Source organism: Myotis myotis, unplaced genomic scaffold (assembly GCF_014108235.1).
Source record: "Myotis myotis isolate mMyoMyo1 unplaced genomic scaffold, mMyoMyo1.p scaffold_m19_p_20, whole genome shotgun sequence".
NCBI lineage: Eukaryota > Metazoa > Chordata > Mammalia > Chiroptera > Vespertilionidae > Myotis > Myotis myotis.
Genome location: NW_023416325.1, coordinates 314,568 through 338,462, shown reverse-complemented (window position 1 = coordinate 338,462; position 23,895 = coordinate 314,568). Strand labels below are relative to the sequence as shown.

At 44.5% G+C, this 23,895-nt stretch overlaps 2 protein-coding genes and 1 long non-coding RNA gene across 13 annotated transcripts in view; 1 reads left to right on the top strand and 2 right to left on the bottom strand.

Annotated features, from left to right (window-relative positions):
• Positions 1-5,651: 5,651 nt before the first annotated feature.
• Positions 5,652-7,054, bottom strand: LOC118678113. The gene is made up of 2 exons (XR_004974751.1): positions 6,778-7,054; positions 5,652-6,078 (listed from the first exon to the last, which is right to left on the bottom strand). It is a non-coding gene; the product is annotated as an uncharacterized LOC118678113 (long non-coding RNA).
• DRG1 (developmentally regulated GTP binding protein 1) lies at positions 6,409-15,703 on the top strand. Of its 2 annotated transcripts, XM_036353215.1 has the most exons (9): positions 6,410-6,565; positions 7,949-8,072; positions 8,726-8,901; positions 10,163-10,232; positions 11,032-11,201; positions 11,901-12,031; positions 13,399-13,566; positions 13,825-13,947; positions 15,374-15,703. In XM_036353215.1, the coding sequence occupies exons 1-9, from the start codon at positions 6,524-6,526 to the stop codon at positions 15,471-15,473; spliced, it is 1,104 nt and encodes a 367-aa protein (XP_036209108.1). In that variant the 5' UTR covers positions 6,410-6,523; the 3' UTR covers positions 15,474-15,703. The 2 variants fall into 2 exon arrangements, with proteins under 2 accessions (XP_036209109.1, XP_036209108.1); XM_036353216.1 differs by lacking the exon at positions 13,825-13,947 and having other exon boundaries at positions 6,409-6,565.
• A 2,126-nt stretch (positions 15,704-17,829) lies between these two features.
• EIF4ENIF1 (eukaryotic translation initiation factor 4E nuclear import factor 1) overlaps positions 17,830-23,895 on the bottom strand; it is a 33,322-nt gene continuing 27,256 nt past the window's right edge. For 5 of the 10 annotated variants that reach the window (XM_036353160.1, XM_036353165.1, XM_036353162.1 and 2 more), the window contains 5 exons: positions 23,016-23,094; positions 21,517-21,649; positions 19,735-20,079; positions 19,296-19,460; positions 17,830-18,535 (listed from right to left, as the gene is read on the bottom strand). In XM_036353160.1, the coding sequence (XP_036209053.1) occupies positions 18,294-18,535; positions 19,296-19,460; positions 19,735-20,079; positions 21,517-21,649; positions 23,016-23,094 (964 nt within the window). In that variant the 3' untranslated portion in view covers positions 17,830-18,293. Of the gene's footprint in view, positions 18,536-19,295; positions 19,461-19,734; positions 20,080-21,516; positions 21,650-23,015; positions 23,095-23,895 lie in introns of those variants that run through there. The other 5 variants (XM_036353166.1, XM_036353168.1, XM_036353169.1 and 2 more) reach the window with 5 other exon arrangements.

Sequence of the window (23,895 nt, the reverse complement as noted above, 5' to 3'; positions counted from 1 at the left end):
GTACATGCCCTTGACCGGAATCGAGCCTGGGACCTCTCAGTCCACAGGCCGACGCTCTATCCACTGAGCCAAACCGGTTTCGGCTGAAGTCCTACTTTCCCTGTCATTTTGTAAACATCTTTTTAGAGGTATAACTGACCTATAACACATTGTATGTATTTGAAGCGTACACTTGGTGAGTTTTGATTTATGCACATACCCATGGAACCATCATGGCAATGAAGAAATGAAGGCGATAAACATATTTATCACCCCCAATGAAAGCTCTTATTCTTTAAAATTGAAGACATCTCCGCTGTAAACCATCTGAACCTCGGGCCTTCTAAAATGATTGATACTGCCAGGCGGTGTGATTCAGCGGTTGAGCGTTGACCTGTGGACCAGGAGGACATCACGGTGCGGTTCGATTCCCAGTCAGGTCACATGCCCAGGTTTCGGGCTTGATCACAAGTAGGCAGCATGAGGAGGCAGCCGATCAGTGATTCTCTCTCATCATTGATGTTTCTATCTCTCTTCCCCTCTCCCTTTCTCTCTGAAATAAAACTTATAAAAAAAAACAAAAAAGTAATAGCGTCCTGCATGGGGGTTCCGGGTTCATTCCGGTGGGGGCATGGCCTGGTTGCGGGCGCATCCGTGGGAGATGTGAGAGGGGCTGACTGTTCTCCTCTATCGATGTTTCTGGCCTCTATCTCCTTCCCTTAAAAAATCAAAAAAATAAAAAAAAAATAAATAAATAAATAAAAAATCTAACCGCATCCAGGCCCCCGTAGAACCCATTTCGGCTCTCGGCACAAGTAATTCTTTCACATTATGTTTATTATTATTATTATTTCTATCCTTTACCCTTTAATCAGGCATGCTAGGCTATTTTTCCTTTCTATTTTATTGGTCCGTTCAAATCCCTTCACCTACTTTTGACAAATTGTTATTTTTTTTATTTTAGATTTTATTTTACTTTCTACATTATTTTGACTTACTTGTATTTATTTGGTGTTCTTGCTCAAATTTAAAATTTTTAATAATTAATCCATCTTTTTATCATCTTTTAAAAAAATAATATTTAAGACTACACGATTTCCTCTGAGTACAGTTTTTGCAATATTCCTATGGTTTTGGTATGCAGTGTTTTACTCATAAGATTATAGATGATTTGAATTTTTACTTTTTGTTTTATTTAGGAGATTGTTTCTTAATTTCCAAGTGATTACATTTTCTCATATCTTTGCTGCTGCTATTTAATTTTATTGGATTATGTTTAGAAAATGCAGCCTGTGTAATCTCTACTATTTGGAGTATTTGGAAGATTTAAAAACATATTCTTGAACTTTTTTAGTACCAGTCAGTGGTTTTTAGTATATTCACAAGGCTGTGCAGCTACCACCACAAATCAATTTTATAATACTTTTCTTACCTCAAACAGAAACCATACCTTTTGGCAATCATTCCCCCTGCCTGCCAAGTCCTAGGCAGTCACTAATCTACTTTCTGCCTCTATAAATTTGCCTAAAATGGACATTTCATATACAAATGCAATCATAGAATATGTGGTCCTTGGTGACTGGGTTCTTTCACTCAAGATGTTTTTAGGATTCATGCATATTGCAGCATGTATCAGTACATTCCTTTTTATTGCTGAGTAATATTCCATTTTATGGATATAGCACATTTTATTTATCCATTCATTAGTTGATGGATATTTGGTTATTTCCAGTTCTTTTACTTATTATGAATAATGCTGTTTTCTTTTGTTTTCATTTATCTAGCATATCTTTGAACATTTATCAATCTGTTTCATTCTTTTATTTTTAACTTTTCTTTGTCACATTATCAGGATGTTGGTTTTTTTTTCATATTTAAGATCCAGCTGGATTTTTAAATAATCTAATTTGACAATTTCTGTTTCTTAGAGTGGAATTTAGCATTTATTGTATAACAACAGATATATTGGATATTATTCCTTTCAACCTATTTTACTAATTTCCTCTTTCTCCTTTTCCCTACTTTTGCTGCCTTAATCACATTTCCTTATTCCCCTGTTATTTCAGAACCTCTACTGTGCTTTTCAATTCTACCATGGTTACCTTCCTTCCCCTTGCTAACATCATAATCAAAGGCATATTTTTTTATTAACATAACACAATTAAATGATGACTAAGCCTTTAGAGCACATTTATTTCTCCAGTCTCCCCAACTCTCAATGCCTCCATTTTACTGGACTAGACTGACATTTCTAGTCCAGGGTTTTAATTTGACTTCTTTTCGGCTTATTTCTTCTGTTTTGAGCGTACTTAGAACAAACAATACAAGTTCTTGGACATTTTTACAACTTTTTTCAGAAGAAGGCTAATGAAGGAAAGGGAATTATCTTTCAGTAAAGTACCATTTTGCCTTTTAACCACAAAACGACTGGCCATGTTCACCGTACTCACAATCTCAGTGAGCAGGATGTGTATTGATAATCAAGAACAATGTTCTGTTTTGGGATGTTCTTAGCATACACACTCACTCCATTTCACTGTCACCTGTGGAGACCACAGGCGTGTCCTGGCCTTCCTTCTGCTCTGCGTTTGCTCACCTGCATGAACTGGTTTCTCTCTCCCATCTCCATCTTCCCAGGCCCATCTCTTTCCGAAACAGATGTGAGAGCTTCTTCCTTTGAACTCTACCTTGTTTATCTCTCTCCTGACACCTCATTGGGCTTTGTATGACTGAGCTCTGGGTATTTGCATATCTTCACCCCTCTCCTCTCTTCTTGGGGTGGGGCAGGTATCTGGTCTTTGTAGTATTCCCAGTGCCTAGCATAGTCCCTGACACACAATGCATACAGAGATGAAAGGACTAGAAGTACTATATGGGTCAAGGAATTACCCACTTGAATGAAAAAAAAAAACCCAAAAAATCAGACTTTGACTTAGTGCAGACTTTTGTGCACTTTTAGTTTTTGCATCGATGAGATGAAGTTTTTATAGAGAAGGACTGCCTTCATTTGTACCCTATATGCACATTCTTGAGCATTTCCTTTCTAAAAGCAAAGCATTTACCACTCCCCGATGATATTAATAACTTCCCTTCATCTAGGGCTTCCCAGTCTCTACTGCTATAGTATCCGGGGAATTTTGACCTGTTTAGAAGCTAAACTTAAAACAGTGATAACATGGAGTTTTTCCTGTATCATTACCCTTTTACTTTTCTTTTATTTTTTTTTAAAATATATTTTTATTGATTTCTTACAGAGAGGAAGGGAGAGAGAGAGCCAGAAACATCGATGAGAGAGAAACATCGATCAGCTGCCTCCTGCACACGCCCTGGGGATGTGCCCGAAACCCAGGCACATGCCCCCGACCGGAATCGAACCCGGGACCCTTCAGTCCGCAGGCCCACGCTCTATCCACTGAGCCAAACCGGTTTCGGCTTTTATTGATTTTTTTTTACAGAGAGGAAGGGAGAGAGATAGAGAGTTAGAAACATCGATGAGAGAGAAACATCGATCAGCTGCCTCCTGCACATCTCCCACTGGGGATATGCCCGCAACCCAGGTACATGCCCTTGACCGGAATCGAACCCGGGACCCCTCAGTCCGCAGGCTGACGCTCTATCCACTGAGCCAAACCGGTTTCGGCTACCCTTTTACTTTTCATGCTATCAACCAGACCCAGGTGTTTTAGCTCTCCATTTCTGTGGTGTCTGAAACAAGGTATAAATGCTCATCTAGGGGAAAAAAAAATTTTAAACCTCTTCTGGCCGAAACCGGTTTGGCTCAGTGGATAGAGCGTCGGCCTGCGGACTGGGGGGTCCCGGCTTCGATTCCAGTCAAGGGCATGTACCTTGGTTATGGGCACATCCCCGGTGGGAGATGTGCAGGAGGCAGCTGATTGATGTTTCTCTCTCTCTCTCTCTCCCTTCCTCTCTGTAAAAAAATATATAAAATATATTTATTAAAAAAAAAACACAAAAAACCCCTCTTCTGCTTCTATAAATTTTTTTTCTGTTTTCTTGTTTTTATTTTCATTTGTTTAATAAACATGTTTCAAGAGTTTGCTGTAGCTGCACTTTTGCTGGTGCTGGGAATATATCCTGCTCCTCCCTCGTGGGCTCGGGGGTTAGTGGTGAGTCAGACAAGTCGAGAAGCAGAGTGACTGCACCCTGGTTGGGCCGAGGTGAGTGGGGAAGCCAGAGGCGGGCCCCTACTCAGCCAAAGAATGCTTCTCAGAGATTACGCAGATCAGAAAACTATGACGATGAGGAAGACTTAGGCCAGATCTGGGTGGTGGAGAGAAAGGGTGGGGCAATAGTATACTGAGCAGAAAAAACAAGTTCCAGAGAACCCTCACACATCTGGAGAAGTGTAATTACTTCAGAGTGGTTGGAGTGTCCCGGCAAGCGATGAAGCTTTTCTGTCTTCCCTCCATTTTATTTTTAATTATTTTTTGTTTTGTTTTGTTTTGTTTTGTTTTGTTAGAAACACAGTGCCAAGCCATGAGTGGTTTCGCCATCATGCAAAACAGGCCCTCTGTTGTGGTTGGTACCAAGCAGACCTGGGCTACCCAAGGCTTGTAGGAGCCTACAGCTTGAAGGTCTGGTCTTGGCCTCCTAACCTAGGAATTGCTTAAGTTCAAGGACAGTGTCTGATTCACTCTCTGCTCTGTCCCCAGCCCTGGTACAGTGCCAGGCAGCAGTTGGAGCTCAGTTAAGTATTTGTTGGATGAATAAGATGGCCACCCAGGACCCTGGCGGAGATGAGTTTTACCCTCTGGCACGTTCTTGACAGCGTGGGGCTTCCAAGGTGGGTCCCGGGATGTCTGTGAGCGATGAAGTAGTTAACTTATCGGCAGGTCTCCTATGACAGATTTGCTAAGGAGAACCTACTCACAGAGCTGTGATGCCCTTGATCTTGTCAGCCGATTAATTCCTTAAGTACTCCAAGTTAGGGAAGGTCTGCTGATTTGATTTTATCTGACTTTTAAGGCTGATCTTTGATCATATCCCATTCCAGCTGGACTTCCTCTCCTCTTCTTCCCTCCTCCATTACTGATCGTGCAGGGATCTAATTACCTCATCACCCCTTAATTTATTTATGAAAGGGCTGAGGTTAAAGAAAAGAAGAACAAAACTCCTGGACCCTTTTGGGGACCTTGTGTAAAAGCGTTCCTCTCTCGATTCCCGCCTTTATGCCCAATAAAACCTCCTTTTCTGTCTCTGGCAAGTTGGAAATGTTCTTACTTACAAATTTAAATAAATAAACTTCCCTCCCTGGGGCTGAGTGGAGGCCAGCCATGTGGGTTAAGCCTGGCCCGCCACTCCCAATGGATCAATCAATCTATCAACAAGAATTCATTGATCCCACAGGAAGCAGATTTCAAAACCAGCACACAGCTCCTGGACATCTTGGCTTCCTCTTCACGAGACGCTTGGGAAAGAGGAGTGTTTTGAAATTTTTAACTTTATTATTACACAAATGTCACATGGACACAGTCAGCTTGTACACAATTCCAACGACAAAATGTATGGAATGACAAGTGAACCGCTTCCCTTTCCTTGCATCCCATCCCAGTGTAAGAAGTTGAGAGTGTGTCCTTTCATTCAGGCCTTTAAACAATGCACTTTCCTACATGAACACCAATATCTAATTAAAATAAACACAAACAAATGGGATCATAACATAGGTGTTTTTTAAAAAATATATCCTGGAGATCTATTGAGTCAGACCACACGAATGTACACTTTAATGGCTGAAATAGTATTTCACAGCCTAGAAGGACCATTATTTATTTATCGGTTTTCCTATCGATGGGCGTTAACATATAGCTTCAAAATTTTCAGTACCGGTTCTCTGGGCATTATCCATTTAATCTTGCATTTATTGTGGGCTCACCATGTGCCATGCATTCTACCCGGGATTTGGGGGGGTAAACAAAACAGATACCTAAATATAGTTGTGAGTGATGAAAAAGGAGCATTTTCTTTTTTGCCAAGAGGGCGGGACAGGTTGAAGATCGGCCTCTACATCAACCTAGGGGTCCGGTAAGTCCGCCCGGGCGTCCCCCCAGCACGAAAAGGGGCTCCGGGACCCGTAAGGCGCTGGCGAGGAAGAGAGGGTGGAAGGCTGCAGCGCACGCTTCTCCGCCGTCCAGGGTCTGTGGGCTGCGGGCCCTGGGCCGCGGCAGGGAGCAGCCCCCGGACACCCCGCGCCGGGCCTGGGCGGGGCGGGGCGGGGCCGAGCGGCGCGCGACCCTCCGCGCGCTCCGGGAGGCACGGGCTGGGGCGGCCGCTCTGGCCCCCGCTCCCGCGGGCTCTATGACACCGCGCTGGCTGGCGGGACGGGGCGGGGTTGGCTGAGGGGGAGGAGCCGACGGGACGCGGCGGATCTCGCGGGGCACCTCGCGCGGGGCTCTCTCGCGAGAACTGGGGAAAGTCCCGCGCGTGCGCACCGTCGTGCCTGGCAGCTGTGGCAGGTCCGCCGGCGGGTGTGTGAACCGAGACAGTCAAGTGTGGAGGTGGCTGCAGCCCCCCGCGACCCGCCGCGATGAGCAGTACCTTAGCCAAGATTGCGGAGATCGAGGCCGAGGTAATGGGCGCCACGCGCGCTTCGCCGTCCGCCCGAGCGTGCTGGCTTCGCCGGTGTCGCTCCTGCCTACCTCCCCTCAGCCGCGTCAGAACCGGGCCCGCGCCCCCCGACTCCCCTCAATCTGGTCCCGCGCCCCCCGACGCCCCTGTGCCCAGGCCCGGGTTCTCCGACTCCCTTCAGTCCAGGCCCGCGTTCCCCGAACCCTTCCTCACCTGCCCGCGTTCCACACCACTGCGTCTTGGTTGGTGCTCCTGGTGCTGTTTGTTTTTCTCAATCTCTAATTGTGTGTGTGTGTGTGTGTGTGTGTGTGTGTGTGTGTGCACGTACGTGCGTGTGCACCGAGGTCTGCTTCCTGACTCCAGCCCTGACTGCTCACGTACTTTGTGTGTGTGGTGTGTGCGTGTGCGTACATGTGTGCGTACGTGCGTGTGCACCGAATCCTGTTTTCTTACTCCAGCCCTGATTCTCCTTGTTCTGTTTGTTTCTCTCAATCTCTAAGAGAGTGTGTACACGTGTGTGTACACGTACGTGCGTGTGCAGCGAATCCTGCTTCCTTACTCCAGCCCTGACGCTCCTTGCTCAGTTTGTTTCTCTCAGTCTCTGATTGTGTGTGTGTACGTACCAGTCCTGCTGCCTCACTCCCGCCCTGGCTGCTCACCCGCTTCGGTATCTTTCCTCATCACCTCTCGACCCCCCACCTCCCCCAGCCTCTGCTTTGACGGCTCGGTTCCCCGGAGGTAGGACCTGGGAGTGGATCGACACCTGTGGAGGCGGTCGATTCCACCCGGATGGTCGTGCGATTCTGTCGCTCTTGAAACCGGGGAGAGGGGTGGCCCTGTGTGGTACGGGGCGCAGCAGGTACAAGCAGCGGGAAGGGAACCAGCGGATGCGTTCTAGTCTCATCTGTGGACGCTGCTGGTAACGGCAGGTCTCTTCTCTAGACACCCCGTTTGCTTGCTCTGTAATGAGGGGAATGGGCCGGGTGCTGGAGAGAATGGGTTTTTACTCTTTTTAACATCTGACTAAAATGGGTACAGGTATACTGACCTGAGAGGGACCGAGGAAGAAAACGCCATCCTCTCGGACAGTGGTTCTCAACCTTCTGGCCCTTTAAATACAGTTCCTCATGTTGTGACCCCACCATAAAATTATTTTCGTGGCTACTTCATAACTGTCATGTTGCTACTGTTATGAATCATCATGTAAATATCTGATATGCAGGATGGGCTTAGGCGACCCCTGTGAAAGGGTGGTTCGGCCGCCAAAGGGGTCGCGACCCACAGGTGGAGAACCGCTGCTCTCGGAGGTGGGGGAGCATTTGTTCTGGGTCTTGGAGCCTGTCGGGACTGCTTCTGACTCGGGGCTGTGATTCTTCCCCTGTAGATGGCTCGGACTCAGAAGAACAAGGCCACCGCGCACCACCTGGGGCTGCTGAAGGCTCGCCTGGCCAAGCTTCGCAGGGAGCTCATTACTCCGAAGGGCGGAGGCGGCGGTGGGCCAGGAGAAGGTTTGTGTTGTCCTTAAACCTTGTTTTCCTCTGGTGTAATTTTAATCCAAATAATACAGGCACATGGCCCAAAAGTAATTTTTAAATTTCTATCAGAGAAGATTTATGCTTTCTAAGCCTAAAGTCTTGATTTGTGTTTATTCTGCTGATTTCAAAGGCAAGTGGATATTATCTAAATAAATTAGGGTTTTATTGATGTGTATTTTATACCGATAGATTTACATCGGCTTACAGAAATACATACACATAGACAGTCAAGATAAAAATTAAGGAAATGGATGCCAAGGGACACGAAGGTAGGAAGAATAAGCGTAAGCCGGAGAAATTGAGAGAGAGAAGGTTAGGAACAAAAAGGAATGTCAGTATTCTGTACACTTTCTAGAGAAGGGCCACAAATGTGGCTTTGAACCTGTTTGCAGCCATTGTAAAAAGAAAAAAAGGAAAAAAAAAAAGAAAACCTAAAAAGTCCATTAAACATTGCAAATTGCTGTAGTGAGATTTTGTATGCTTAAGTTCTACTCTAGAGGTAAACTGTACAAAATTGCAGACGTAGGTCCTCGTCAGATAGGTAACCAGAATGTGAAAAGAATTACATGAGTCTCAACACTCAGGGATAACTTTCTTCCTCTTTTTGATATTTGTTGATGCTTTAGGTTTTGATGTGGCCAAGACAGGTGATGCTCGAATTGGGTTTGTGGGTTTTCCATCTGTGGGGAAGTCGACACTGCTCAGTAACCTGGCAGGGGTGTATTCTGAGGTGGCAGCCTATGAGTTCACCACTCTGACCACTGTGCCTGGCGTCATCAGATACAAAGGTGCCAAGATCCAGGTGAGTCAGTCCTGCAGGACAAGGCAGGGGGGAACCCATCCTTTCATTCATTTAAAAAGCACTTATTGGGAGCTCTCCCTATGCCAGACCTGGTCTTTGCTTCCCGATCATTGTCTAGCAGCGAGATAGAGCAGTAAGGCCAATCAGTACACAGTGGGATAGACCTGTGAAAACACAGAGAAAGGAGGGACTACTTTTCATCTGAGGATTGGGTGTGGGGGAGGTCTGGTAAGACCAAAACAAAACAAAAAAGACTTCATGTAGAAAGTGACATTGGAGGAGTGGAAGGGAGGAGGAGAGACACACACAGAGAAACATCAATGTGAGAGAGACACATTGACTGGTTGCCTCCCACATGCGCCCTGGCATCCACTGGAATGGAACCCATGTCCCTTCAGTCCACAGCCGGATGCTGTATCCCCTGAGCCAAACCTGCTAGGGCTGGAGGTGGGTCTTGATGTTCAAAAGGCATTTCACCAGCCAGTAAAGGTAAAGGGCTACTTCAGGGAGCCATAATGGTGAACAGCCTGCTGTGGTGTGAGCTTAGGTGTGGGACAGGGAGTGTTAGTAACTGAATCTGGAAAGGTAGGTTGGAGTGGAATTATGAAGGACCTTGTGTACCTACTAAGGAAGTTGAATTTTATCTTGTACCTAATTTAGGAGCTATTAGAAACTTTTAATAAATAATATGATCAGCCTTAGCCTGTTTGGCTCAGTGGATAGAGCGTCAGCCCTTGGACTGAAGGTCCTGGGTTTGATTCCAGTCAAGGGCATGTACCTCGGTTGCAGGCTTAATCCCTGGCCCTACTCTGGGCGTGGGCGGAAAGCAACCAATCGATGTTTCTCTCTCACATGGATGTTTTTCTCTCTTGGTCTCCCCTTCCCCTCTCTCTAAAAAGAAGTGTGGTGATATTGAAAGATATTAATAGAGACAAATGCATTTGGCTCCAAAAATGTGGGTTATAATTTTACTTGAGTTATTAGGATTGTGACTTTGAGTAAATCACCACTTTTATGAAACTCAGCTAATATCCTTATTTTATAGGGTTGTTAGGCATTTTAAACTAAAGTATGTAAAAAGCCTGTAGCTGACATTTAGAAGATGCTTAGTTGAAATAATATTCATATACTCATAAGGAACATTTGATTTATATCTCCTAAATTTTGTATACTGAGAAATAAATCATTCTATGTGATCTGCTCAGATTTATAATAAGTTTTTCCATTTCTCCCCCCTACCCCCCTACCCCCAATCTTGCAGCTCCTGGATCTCCCGGGTATCATTGAGGGTGCCAAGGACGGGAAAGGTAGAGGCCGTCAAGTCATTGCAGGTGAGTGGTCCAGGGCCACCATCCTGGAATATCATTCCTTTACCAGATGTTCTTTAGCTGGGGACTGTGGACTTGGAGACGATGCTATAGTGAAGGGCATAGTTTTACCCGATTCTTACCAGAATAGAATGTCAGAACTTGAAGGGACCTCAGATCCCCATTTGAGGAGAAACACTAAGGACAGGAGAGGTAAAGGGCTTTGGTCCAGTGTTGCAGTGTTCATGGAAGATTTGGAATTAGAACTGAGGTTTCCTTATTTCCACCCATGCTTTTTCTTCTTTTCTGTTTATTTAAAGTAAAATCTTATGAAAGGCTAATCATAAATTGCAACAATCTGCTACCCCACCTCTCCTCACCTTCACTGTCACTCCCCTTTGACAACTATACTGTCAACTCTTCAACTGTTTCTTCTACTTACCTTCATACTTTTTTAAAGTGTCTGCACACTATCACCTCATCTAAAAAAAAAAAATTATTGATTTCAGAGAGGAAGGGAGAGGGAAAGAGAGAGATAGAAACATCAATGATGAGAGAGAACTATTGATTGGCTGCCTCCTGCATGCCCCACACTGGGGATCGAGCCTGCAACCTGGCCATGTGCCCTGACCACAAATTCAACTGTGACCTCCCGGTTCATAGGCCGACTATTTACAAAAACATTTTTTGTCTGTTAAGTGCAGGAACTCTCCCCCACCCCTACTCCCACCCTCACCCTCACCCCTATACTTTTGAGTATTTGTATTAGTTAAATCTTTAATGAACTTTGCCTGGGTGTAACTTTTATTTTTTAATTCTTCAGTGGCTCGAACGTGTAACCTGATCCTGATTGTTCTGGATGTCCTAAAACCCTTGGGACATAAGAAGATCATTGAAAATGAATTGGAAGGCTTTGGCCTTCGCTTGAACAGCAAACCTCCCAACATTGGCTTTAAGAAGAAGGATAAAGGAGGCATTAATCTCACAGCCACTGTAAGGGGATAAGGTGGTATGAGGCAGGCTGCTAAAGACACTGGGGTGGAATGGATTGAGCTAAGGGACAGTGTCATTTGGAAATTACCGGACTTCTAGCACTAATTGAAGTAACATAATTACCTTGTAATGATTGACAAGAATCAAGAGTAGGATAAGAGTCAGACTCTCATTTCCTCTTTTGGGTTAACTGTTTGAGGTGGTATGGGGGTATAGACCAATTTTATGTTTGCAGGAGGTAGATCGGCCAATGCCACGTTTTTATTCAACACAGATTAATAGAGTGCTTACCATGGGCTAAGTATTGCTTTACGCTCTGGGGAGTGGATGGAAAAGGGAGCAAAATAGACAAAAATTCTTGCTCTTACATTATATGAGCCTACTCATGTGATTTTAACTTAATTACCGCTTTAAGACCCTATCTCCAAAAAGTTATATTCTGAGATACTAGAACTTCAACATGAATTTGGGTGGGGGCTATGGGGACGCAATTCAGGCCATAACACCTTCCCTAGAGTTTGGAAAGATTTTTAGTTTTTTGTATTTCCTACTATAAGTTCGTTACTCTCATCCAGGATAGCAGTCTTTAGAAATGAGTTTGCTGCACTTTAGCTAAGGTTACCCAGATTCATCCATGGATACTCTTGGGAGTTTTTGTTTTTGCTCTCTGACCAGTCATTGTCTTCTATGTCTATTCAGTGCCCTCAGAGTGAGCTGGATGCGGAAACTGTGAAGAGCATTCTGGCTGAATACAAAATTCACAATGCCGATGTGACTCTGCGTAGCGATGCCACAGCGGATGACCTCATTGATGTGGTGGAAGGAAACAGGTATGGACCGACTGCAGTCTGGTGCCCGAGTTTGAATTTGAAGCCTCTTAATGGAAACAACATTGGATCCTGAATGTGGCAGACCTTGATTCTAACTGTAGTTGTGCTAGTATCTCCAATATTAGTGGGCCTTGGTTTCTTTGGCTATAAAGGGTTGATCTTGCTTTCTAACTTCCTTGTTTGCTTTGAAATTTCATTATGATGGTCTGATTCCCCATTTCAGTTACTTGCTGTGAACTAGGCTGTCCCCTAAGCTCTGTGTCATACGATGGTTGAAGAGACTACGTTTTCGGTCTTCGCTCCTAGAATTAACCCATGTGAGAAATCCTAGAGGCTATCCTGCAGAACTCAGAGTAGGCCGGGCTGTGTCTGTTCTCTCTGACCTAAGGGTGCATTAGCTAAAACCCTAATCCATGAAACATTACTACTATTAATATTTGAAATTAAATAATAATTGAAACTACTGTTAAAATTATTTCTGGCATTTGGATATAATATTTTCTAGTTGCCTTCCTGTTCATTTGTTCCAATTGGTTGGATGAATTTATTTGATCCTCATTTGAAAATAAAGCCAGTGCTTTGATTTAGGCATTTAGTGAGATAATTGAAGCCTGAGAATTTGTGGCCTGCCTATTTAATACTAACCTTAGCTGCCACATTGATTGGACATTGGGATTGTGACATTGCCAGATTTTTGTTTAAAGTGCTTTTTAAAAAAATATATTTTTATTGATTTTAGAGAGGAAAGAAGAGGGGGAAAGAGATAGAAACATCAATGATGAGAGAGAATCATGGGTTGGCTGCCTCCTGCACGCTTCCCACAGGGGATCAAGCTCACACCTGGGCATGTGCCCTGACCAGGACTCGAACTGTGACCTCCTGGTTCATAGGTTGATGCTCAACCACTGAGCCATGCCAGCTGGGCAAGTTTTTTTTATTCTTTAAAAATTATCATGAAATATGTTATTAGAAATACATTTACATTCTTACATTTCTGAAAACAACTTTGTAGGAAATCAACTCTGAGACCTGTCCTGGGGCACATATGTAGAAAGTGAAAGAGCTATGAGTAGATTCAGTCTGTATGACTCTAAAGCTTGTGTTCTTTTCTCTGTAGCATGTTCTCTCAGTTAGCTGCATGGCTGGAACTAGAGCCTGGGTTTTGTTACCTGTAGTTCACTTTCTGGATGTTCTACTTTATTTTGGTGGGAAGTTCATTTTTGTGGGATAGAGGGGGTGGGGGTTATCTGCATCATATGATCCCTTTGGAGAGTCTCTGATTTAGGATTCTGGATGAGGGGGTACTGATAATCAAACTGACAGTCTTGTCAGCAGCTCCAGACTAATGTCCTGGTTTTCTTTTTTAGAGTTTATATCCCCTGTATCTATGTGTTAAATAAGATTGATCAGATCTCCATTGAGGAATTGGATATCATCTATAAGGTACCTCACTGTGTACCCATCTCTGCTCATCACCGCTGGAATTTTGATGACCTGTTGGAAAAGATCTGGGACTATCTGAAACTTGTGAGGATGTAAGTCTTAGTGGGTAGGGTAATATTGCTGTGGGAATTAAACCAGACTGGATTACAATGATGTCCTGTGGAGCTCATTAACATAAAGTCTTTGGAGACACAAATTAATTCCTATCATCTGCTAGGCCATATTGAGGGCACTTTTTTCTCGAGTTGGGGGTTATGTGCACCTGTTCTGAGAGGTGATGGAGGGCTGATTTGCATTCAGCACATGAAGCATTCCAAGAAGTAGACAACCTCTGCTTCTTCTCTTTCTAGTTACACCAAACCCAAAGGCCAGTTGCCAGATTACACATCCCCAGTGGTACTGCCTTACTCCAGGACCACAGTGGAGGATTTCTGCATGAAGATTCACAAAAATCTTATTAAGGAATTTAAATAGTAAGTATCACGGGCACGTAGGTGGTGCCTTCTTTTCCCAGTAAGCTACTGATTTCACTAAGTGGAAATTCTTAGCATGGCATTAATAGCAATATGGCCACCATTTTCTGTCCTTTTGTACATAGTTCTTAGCTTCTGTGAGGCAGGTTTCAGTGTCTTGTTTACCAGTTCCCATCAGTAGTACTACATATTTTTAGTACTTGAGATCCATGGATAAAAATTATCTTCATTTACCATATATATATATATATATATATATATTTTTTTTAAATATATTTTATTGAATTTTTACAGAGAGGAAGGGAGAGAGAGAGAGAGTTAGAAACATTGATGATGAGAGAAACATCGATTAGCTGCCTCCTGCACATCTCCTACTGGGGATGTGCCTGCAACCCAGGTACATGCCCTTGACTGGAATCGAACCTGGGACCTTTCAGTCCGCAGGCTGACGCTCTATCCACTGAGCCAAACCGGTTTTGGCTATATATTTCTTTTTAACTTATTGATTTGAGAGAGAGAGAGAAACATTGATTTGTTGTCCTACTTATTTGTGCATTCATTGGTTGATTTTTGTATGTGTCCTGACCGGGCATTGAACCCACAGCGTTGGCATATTGGGACGATGCTGTAACCAACTGAGCTACCTGGTCAGGGCCCAGTTATGGTTTCTTGATAGGGAGAATTTTCCTGGCATGGCTGAGGAAGGAAGTCCTACATTTTTTATCAGATACCACTGATAGTTTTAGTAGAACCAATAAAAACTGGTATTCTTTAACAGTCGATAACTGACACTGTACTTCTGAGAATTAATTTCCAATCTGATTTCAGGGTATTTCTCTATAATAAACCCATGCTTTCTTAATTTTAAGCTCATCTTGTCACACTTCTCATTTGTGTTTTTTCTCTTTGACTTTCTTAAATTGGCTTTGGAACATGAGGAATTACACAATTTCCAAGTCTATGCTACTTTGTATGTGAAGGTTCCAGTGTGCCACACTGCTGGGGACGCTAAAGCCTCTGAATGAATTTTGAGTGTGATTTTTGACTAGGCAGAAGGATCCTTGACTGTTGCAGGACTGTAGCTCTTAAGAGCCTGAATGCTAAACCTGAGCAGAAAGGTGGCTGCCAGGTAGTCAAGCTAGGTCAGTGATGGCGAACCTATGACACGCATGTCAGAGGTGACACGCGAACTCATTTTTTTGGTTGATTTTTCTTTGTTAAATGGCATTTAACTATATAAAATAAATATCAAAAATATAAGTCTGTCTTTTACTATGGTTGCAAATACCAAAAAATTTCTATATGTGACACGGCACCAGAGTTAAGTTAGGGTTTTTCAAAATGCTGACATGTCGAGCTCAAAAGGTTCGCCATCACTGAGCTAGGTGATTGTTCATACTGACTGTTTTTTTTCCCTTCCATATAGTGCTCTGGTCTGGGGTCTCTCTGTGAAACACAATCCTCAAAAAGTGGGTAAAGACCATACGTTGGAGGACGAGGATGTCATTCAGATTGTGAAGAAGTGAAGCCTTCCCCTTTGCCTATCTGCTGGGCCAACCACTGCAGCTTTCCCCATGACCAAGCCCCCCACCTCAAGCCCCTTCTGGCTTTGGCAACCACTGGATCAGGATTCAGGGGAGGGAGATGGAGGTACCCAAATTGGAACACTTGTCTTAACTTGGTGTCACCTTGTGTGTTGAACTGCATAAAGGACCTGACGGCCAGCTGGCTGTGTGCAGGTCATGTGTCATTGTCAGAATTTGTTTTGCGATGGACTAAATGTGGATGGGTATGTACAGCGAGGCAGCTGGATAAGGGGTTACTTGGGAACTTGGTCTTGAGTGTGAACTGGATAAAAATGTGACTGCAACTTTTTTTTTTTTAATTCTCACCCAAGGATATTTTCTCCATTGATCTTTAGAGAGTGGAAGAGAGCGGGAGGGATGGAAGGAGGGAGCGAGAGTGAGAGAAACATTGATGTGAGAGAGAGAGACATCAACTGGTTGCCTCCTGCATGAGCCCTGACTGGGACCAGGGATTGAACCTGCAATTGAGGTATGTACCCTTGACTGGAAATTGAATCATGACTTTTTGGTTGACAGGGCCAATGCTCTAACTGCTGAACAAACCAGCCAGAGCTGACTGCAACATTTTTTTTTTAATCTTCACCCGAGGATATTTTTCCATTGATTTTTAGAGAGGGAAAGAGAGATATTGACATGAGAGAAACACATCAATTGGTTGCCTCCTGCACACCCCACACCAGGGATTGAGCCCACAACCCCTGGCATGTGTCCTGACTGGGAATTGAACCATTACTGCCTGGTTCATAGGTTGACGCTCAACCACTGAGCCACACCAGCTGGGCTGCAACATCTTAATTTGATGTTTAATCATGGGAAATCCTTCCAACTGGCTGTGGCCTTTAGTCCTTTCAAGTGGTCTTCATATGATGCCGAAAGACTTAAGTTAACTGCTTATTCTTTGCAAGGCTAGCCCATTTGGGAGACGATGTGTGGTCACTGAGTAAAATACTCTGACCAGGCACATTGGAGTTTGAATTGCAGGTTAACTTCTAATTAGCTGTGGAACCTTGCACAAATTACTTAATCTCAGTAAGCCTTAGTTTCCTCATATAACATGGAGATAGTAATAGCACTTACTAAAGTGGAGATTGTTAGTATTAAGGGATGTGGTGCTTGTAAAATGCTTAGCAGTGTGTGCCGAATGTTGGCTCTTGTCACTGGTTCCTGTGCTTTTCCTGGGCTCCCTGCCTGCCCTAGTCAGAGCACAGCCCTCTGTCAGTGTTGGGCTGAATGTTCAGCTGAACCATGCTGCCAGGTTGGCCACTAAATGTCCCTTTTTCTGTAGCCCAGCCTTTCTGCTTGAACCCCCATGGCAGTCCCGGCCTCAACCACATAACCTGGTTGAAGGCATGGAGGCAGAACATTGCAAGTGAGGCAACCGGTGTGATCAGAGCAGCCTTGTGTGTATACGTAACGTGTTACGTAAGGCGGTGGGAGACTGCATTAGGAGGGGTGTGGTCAGGACTACTTGAGAGTCTATTAAGGGCATAATCAGAGGTTTGGGGTTGGGAATAAGGGATTTTGAAGGGATTGCTTGGCTAATGGGAAATTGGCAAAAATCTTGGTGTGGACTGGCTAGTGAGGGTATGGACATGGGAGGTGGGCATATAGGTACAGAGGAGAAATGTAAACCTGGTGCCTGACTTGCTCTTTAGAGGAAGAGAAGTCCAAGATGATTTCATTACGGGTTAAAGGGATGAAGCAGCCCGAGGAAATCAGGAAGGGAAACAGTTGCAGGAATAGGTTGTCGGTGGCGTGAGCTAGGACTCGCAGTTGGCGGGGCGAGGATGCGGGCTTATGCACACTCAGGCTTTTCTAGTACTTGTTTCTTTTGCTTCCTTGTGGCAGTTTCCCTCTGAGTCTTTCTGGAGTGTGTCAGCGCGCACTGTCTTTCGGCTCAGAAGATAAGCCCCTCAGGCCTGGTATCCAGTCACTTTGTAGGATATAAGCCTTGATGTCACTGGTCCATTTAAAAATATATATATATTTTTTATTTCAGAGTGGAAGGGAGAGGGGGAGAGAGAGAGAGAAACATCAATGATGAGAGATTCACTGGTCTGCTGTCTCCTGCACGCCCCCTACTGGCGATTGAGCCTGTAACCAAAGTACTTGCCCTTGACTGGAATCATCCGACTCTATCCAGAGACAAACCAGCTAGGGCAGTGCCATGGGTTTTAAAGAAAAACTTAAAACCAGATTAATTTCCCATGAGGAACCTATTGACCCTGATAGGTCAGCTGGTTGGAAACAAGGAGGGAGGGATTCAGGAGGAAATAAACACAGCAATGCCATTCACTTCATTCACAGCATATGCAACTTTAATCAACCCAAAGAGAAAGTCCCAAATGTACAAGTGAAAGAAATACAAACTAGACACATGTTTAACTAATATCAGCTACTTTTTTTTTATGTACAGCTGTATAAGTTCAAAAAAGCTATCCTATATGTATATACAAAAATTATTTATACACAGGTCTGTACATAAGGGTCTATACATTTATTTCCTCAGAACCCTTAGGTGCCACCTCTTGGTGAAGACACCAGCACTTCATTCACATATCTTACAAAAAAAGAAAGACTATTTCCGGCATTGACAGGACTGTGCATCCTGTATTCAGACCATGGAGGCTTCCATCATGCAGACCACACCAGATGCCTAGGCCTCCTAAACAGCTTTGCACAGAGTGCTCCAAAGTAAAAGCCTGTAAACCAAGCAGAGTCCACCATAGGTCCAGGGTTAGGTGAGCCTGCCTGCCTTGCTCACTGTCGATACTCTAATTCATCCACACTGATGACTTTGGCAGGCATGGAGGGCAGGGGCTGCTGTAGCACATCAGAGCCAAACCATTTGGCAAGGCCCACCGGGGAGCTGCTCCTCTGGCTGGGGCGGTGCTCCAGTGGGGAGTGCATGTGGGGCAGGCCTGACCGGCTGGGCACATTCTGTGGGGTCGCCTGAACACTGACAGCTGCTGCCTGGGAACCAGAGCCTGGAGGATGAAGAACTGTGGGAATAAGAAGGAAGAGTTATGCCCTAGCCGGCTTGGCTCAGTGGATAGAGCATCAGCCTGCGGACTGACGGGTCCCAGGTTCGATTCCTGGGTTGTGGGCTCGATCCCCAGTAGGGGGCATGCAGGAGACAGCTGATCAATGACTCTCATCATTGATGTTTCTGTCCTTCTCCCTTCCTCTCTGAAATCAATAAATACATTTTAAAAAAAGGAAGAGGTAGAACAGGAGGGGGAAAGTACTGTATCAGGTCCTGCCTCACTCAACTCTATCCATAAAACTCCAAACAGAATTCTTTACCTGATGATTTATTCTAGGAAATTCCTTTGCAAAATGCCAGAAAATAGACCTTGGAAAGCTGAGCTATTCAGAAGACACCCTAGTAGATGACATGACTACTATGTCCCACAGCAAGCAGCCACATCACGGAAGCACTAACATTAGCTGGCGAGAGGGCATCTATTCTGGGCAGTCCCTATGTGGAACCTCTGTTGGAAGGATTTTCAGCTCCTAAGAGGCGAAGGACAAAAAAGCACCAGAGCACATTTGGCTCTCTGTTTTACAGGAACAGGAATTCCCAATCCCGTAGAGGTTGGTTTACATCATCTTCGTCTTGGTTATACCCTTATCCCAGTCTTGCAGGATAAGTTAAAGAATGAATTGTCTATGTCAATTCATCCCCCTCACTGGGAACTGGTCCAAGACTTTAAGCCTATGTAGCCACACCCAGCTCACCCGGCCCATTCCTGAACCTACCTGAACGCTGTAGCTGCTGCTGCATCATTGCCAGATGCAGAGGTGTCCCAGGACGAGGGTTTAGGAGAGGGTGGTTAGCAGCAGGTAAAGGGTAAAAGGGTTGACCCAGGATTGGGCTAGATATTCCCTGTAAATGAGTCAGATCCATCCCAGGAGGAAGCACACCTGTTAGAAAGAAGAAATTGGTGAGAATCTTAATCTACCTGGAAATTTTCAAGCTTCACTGTACAGTGTTACTGATCTGAAAGTTTACTGAGAGTGAAAAATGCTTAAGCTAGGTTCCTAATCTTTTAATAGAGTAAGGAGTGGACTGGATTGGACCCACTATCCACCAGTTAGATGGAAAAATCTAGTAACATCTTTCTAGAGATGAAAACCTCCCACAGCACAGCACTTTATTAGTTCTAGCAGCTGTTGTCATGGCAGGGCAGAAACTCACCAGCTTGTAGCAAACTTGGAAGATGCTGTGGATGTATTCCCTGGGCCAGCATCCTTTGGACCAACCCTGGGTGAAGCTGGTGAGCAGGCCGAACAATTGGGACATGGGGGACAAGGGGAACTTGGTGGACAGGACGGAGAAAAGGTGTTCCTGGAACTGGGGGTGCCAAGGTGGGTGTTTTTCTCCCAGTTGCTTTAGGTCGATAATCTTGTTCTTTGGTGTAACGGCTGGTCTGGGACAGTGGGGTGGAACATGAAGACCGCTGCAATGTTGACAGTTTGGGATTTGTGGTAGGAGAATAGTCTCGATCAGCATTGGGCACAGAGTTGGATGACAAGAGATTCTCTGTAGAGATCCAGACAGAATATTTTTAGTGTTGGCAAACTCCCAAACACTTTGTCCTCCCAATGATCCAGTAAATCTTTTTTTTTTTTTTTTGGGGGGGGGGGTGTTAAATCTCACTTCTTAGAAAGCTCACAATCCTTATTTGGCTCCACTCAACAAATTTAGAGGATTGCATAATTAGGAAACATCAATTTGCCTTATGAACAGGCCCAGTCAAGGCCATAGGGGTAGTCAGGGACAGAGCTGGGAGCAGACCCCAAGTTTTCCTGTCTTCAGCACTTTGTTGGAATAGAGTTTATCTTTGCTACACTTTAAAAACCCAAAGGCTCTAAAGTTAAAAAAACAATGTAACTCTTAAGCCCCAGTTTTTATTCTTAAAATCCTCTCAACCCAGGAATAGCTACTGGGCAAGTGAGCCTGGCACAGCATTTCTGGTGATGTAATTCAGCTGGGCACCTTGCTCTGCCCATATGGCTATGGTCTGGATCTGTGTGGGAGCTCGTCCTATTCTAGTCAGCTGCTTGGGATTAACATGCTTTTTCAAAGCCTAAGGTAAAAATCAGAATTATGCAAATCCATCATAACAGAAAGTTCAAATAGCAATTAGAACCTGGTGAAGGAATCTTAACTGCCTTTTTAAGTAAGACCAACAGGATTTCCTCCCCCCACCCCAAACTTCCTCACAGGCAAAAAGCTCTTACACTAATACCCAGGCCTGTAAACCCAACATTGGAATGTTTCACCATGTCTTGAACAATCTCAACTGCAATTCCTAAAAGAAGCCTGTCAGCATTTTCTATGTACTTCTAAAAGGCTTGGTACACTTCCTATATGCTTCATCCGTTGCAGAGTTTGTTGGACACACACACTATAGACTGGAGAGAACCTTTCAGAAGTAAAACTGGTTGAACTATATCAATTTGCCAAATAGATGTACTAATAATTCTACTTTGAACCTAAATAAGAATCCAAACCTAAAGCTCATCCCTTCCTGTCTAATACTAGTACTCTTAGATTGGTCAGAGTTTTCAAGCGGCTAAGTCACTATGAGCTGGTCCAACCTTCTCAATGTCAAACAGAAATGTGGTCTAGAGCAGTCAGGGATCTTGTCTAGCGCTTTTATTTTATTTTACATTTTTTACAGAGAGGAAGGGAGAGGGATAGAGAGTTAGAAACATCAATGAGAGGAAACACTGATCAGCTGCTTCCTGCACACTCTCTACTGGGTATGTGCCCGCAACCAAGGTACATGCCCTTGACTGGAATCGAACCTAGGACCCTTGAGTCTGCAGGCCGAGGCTCTATCCACTGAGCCAAACCGGTCAGGGCATTGTCTAGCGCTTTGCAGAGAATCAGGCCATGCTGGTCAGCACTCAAATCCATGCTCCTTCTCTCACATACTATCTGGGCAATACACCCTCAACAGCTCTGCAGTACCTTCACTGGACTTCTGAGTGTCCTCTTTACTGTCACCAAGAACTGCTTTTCCAGATGCTGGCTCCTCCTTGCTTTTCTCTTTGCTCTCGTACATCTTACGAATCACTGAGGTAGGGGTGAAGGAAGGAGAAAGCTGCAGAGAACAATTAGTGTTAGCACTGCTCTAAATACCTTTGCTACTCAAGCCGAGATTAACTGGACAAACTAAGCAAATTGAGGAGTCCCTTTATTGGCGACATGTGAAAGCCAACGTTCTGGTCTCTAGCTACTAGAGGTAACGAAACAGGATGGGGCAAATGGATGGTGGCCAGTGCATCATCCCTTACAACTGACTTTCATCAAAACCTAGACTTCCTTGTACATAAAGGTTTAACTTGATGACGGTGACCTCCAGTGCAGCTAGCTACTTCCCCAGCCAGGGCATTAGCTTGGAAGGGGGAGAGCATGCCCAGAAATACGCCCTGGAGCAGTAACACTTCCAGCCAGGAAAGGACATTTCAGAGACAACCCCAGAGCCTAAATTTCTCTATCATCAAGTTCTCACCTAACATTATTGACAGGCTCTGTGACTCTGAGCTAAGTGACATATAATGAAACCAATTTTACTATAGGCTAGTTGATAAAAACAGGAGTTATATGTACAGCATCTCATCAACATTATAACCAAATGACCTTGAACAAAACATAATTTAAGGACTTGTTATATTACTAGAAAATTCAAAATTATCTTCCTATTCTCCTCAGCTACTAGAACTCGCCATTTGGGGTCATTTGTTCCTATCTCTTCACTGCATATTTCTACTTTGATGACTATCATGCAGGCAACTTTTCTTATTAACCAACCCAAATCCATGATGGCAGGAGACAGGGAATGAATTATGAACAGAAAACATCCTTCTGGACCCTGCCTTCAAGGTGCTTAGTACAAAGACCTACTTGGGATCCTGAACACAGAGTGATCGTTTTGCCCACATCTGTCAGATTTAACTAGGTGATAAAATTTGTGGGGAAGGAAACTTAAAAGAAAATGCTGGCACATGAGTCAGCTGTGAAACTAAACTTGTCTCCACAAAAAGCAAACCCCTTGGTCCCAGTCTTAATTCGTATCAGAGATCTGGAGCTGAATTTGTGAACTCACCACTGCACTCCCCATGACCTGACCCCGGTCACCATCCCATCCACCACACCCCCTGCCTTTCACACTGTCCTCCCCACTCCAATTGTTCACTTGTTTGAATATACTACATATCATCTGTATGCTCCAGCCATACTTGTCTATTTGCTGAAACACACTTTCCCCAATGTAAGGGCTTTAACTAAAACCCCAACAGACTGAAAGGGGAAAACCCAATAGACAGACAGGTCTGAAAGAGTGAAATCAATGATTCCTGTGGAAGGCACTCAAGGACATTTGGGTTACAGTGATACAACATAGGCACAACCAAACAGGGAGAAACCTAGAACCCTAGAGGTCATTCACAAAGGCAAAGGTCACTGACCATGCTTGTGATGGAGGCGGCAGGGGAAGAGGAATTCCCTCTGTGCACGGGTGCTGGTGACTTGGTCACTCGCTGTTGCCTGTGAACAAACCAAGTATCAGTGTAAGCCCCGAGCTGCTTCAACTCTGAGTCCTAAAACCACACCATACTGAAGATCAGCCTAGGACTTCAACATTTCCCTTAATCCAATTCAACTTCCCAAGCATTTGCTAAGTCTAAATATGCAAAACCACATGCTAAGTTCTGAGGGAAGACAAGCTCACTGAAACATGGTCCTGGGCCTTGCAAGAACTCTCATCTGGTGGGGGAGATGCTCACTAACCTAGGACACACCAAGCATTCAGGTATTAGGTACCAACAAGGTGTCATGGCAAAATGAGGGGTAGAAGGAATGATAGGATACGTCTATTGCAGGGACTGGACAAGCTTCCTGGTAAGGAGCTGCATTAACTTGGGTGTGACCAATGAGAAGCTACAAGATGAGAACAAGGATTTAGGTAGAAGGAACAGGTACAGGGACTTGGTAAGGACTTGGGAATGTAGGGTTATCCACAGCTCATGTATAGTTTATTTTCAGACTACGAGTGAGGTAGGCTAGCGAGAAGTTTCATCTTGTGGTCCAGGCTGTGCTCTAGAGGGGAGGGAGCAACACTGACTAGCATAGTGCTTGGCATAGAACTGATGCTCTGTGAGACACTGACTCAAATCAGATACAGCGCCAACAGTTTCAGCTATTTTATTTTAAGACCTAGTTCCATGCAGCATTCCCCACCACTCCTGGTCTACACACAAGGCTGATCCCAGGCCTCCCAAGTGAAGTTAAGAACAGACTTGCATTCTATCCCGGACGTTCTACTCATTCTGCCTTAATTTGGAAGAA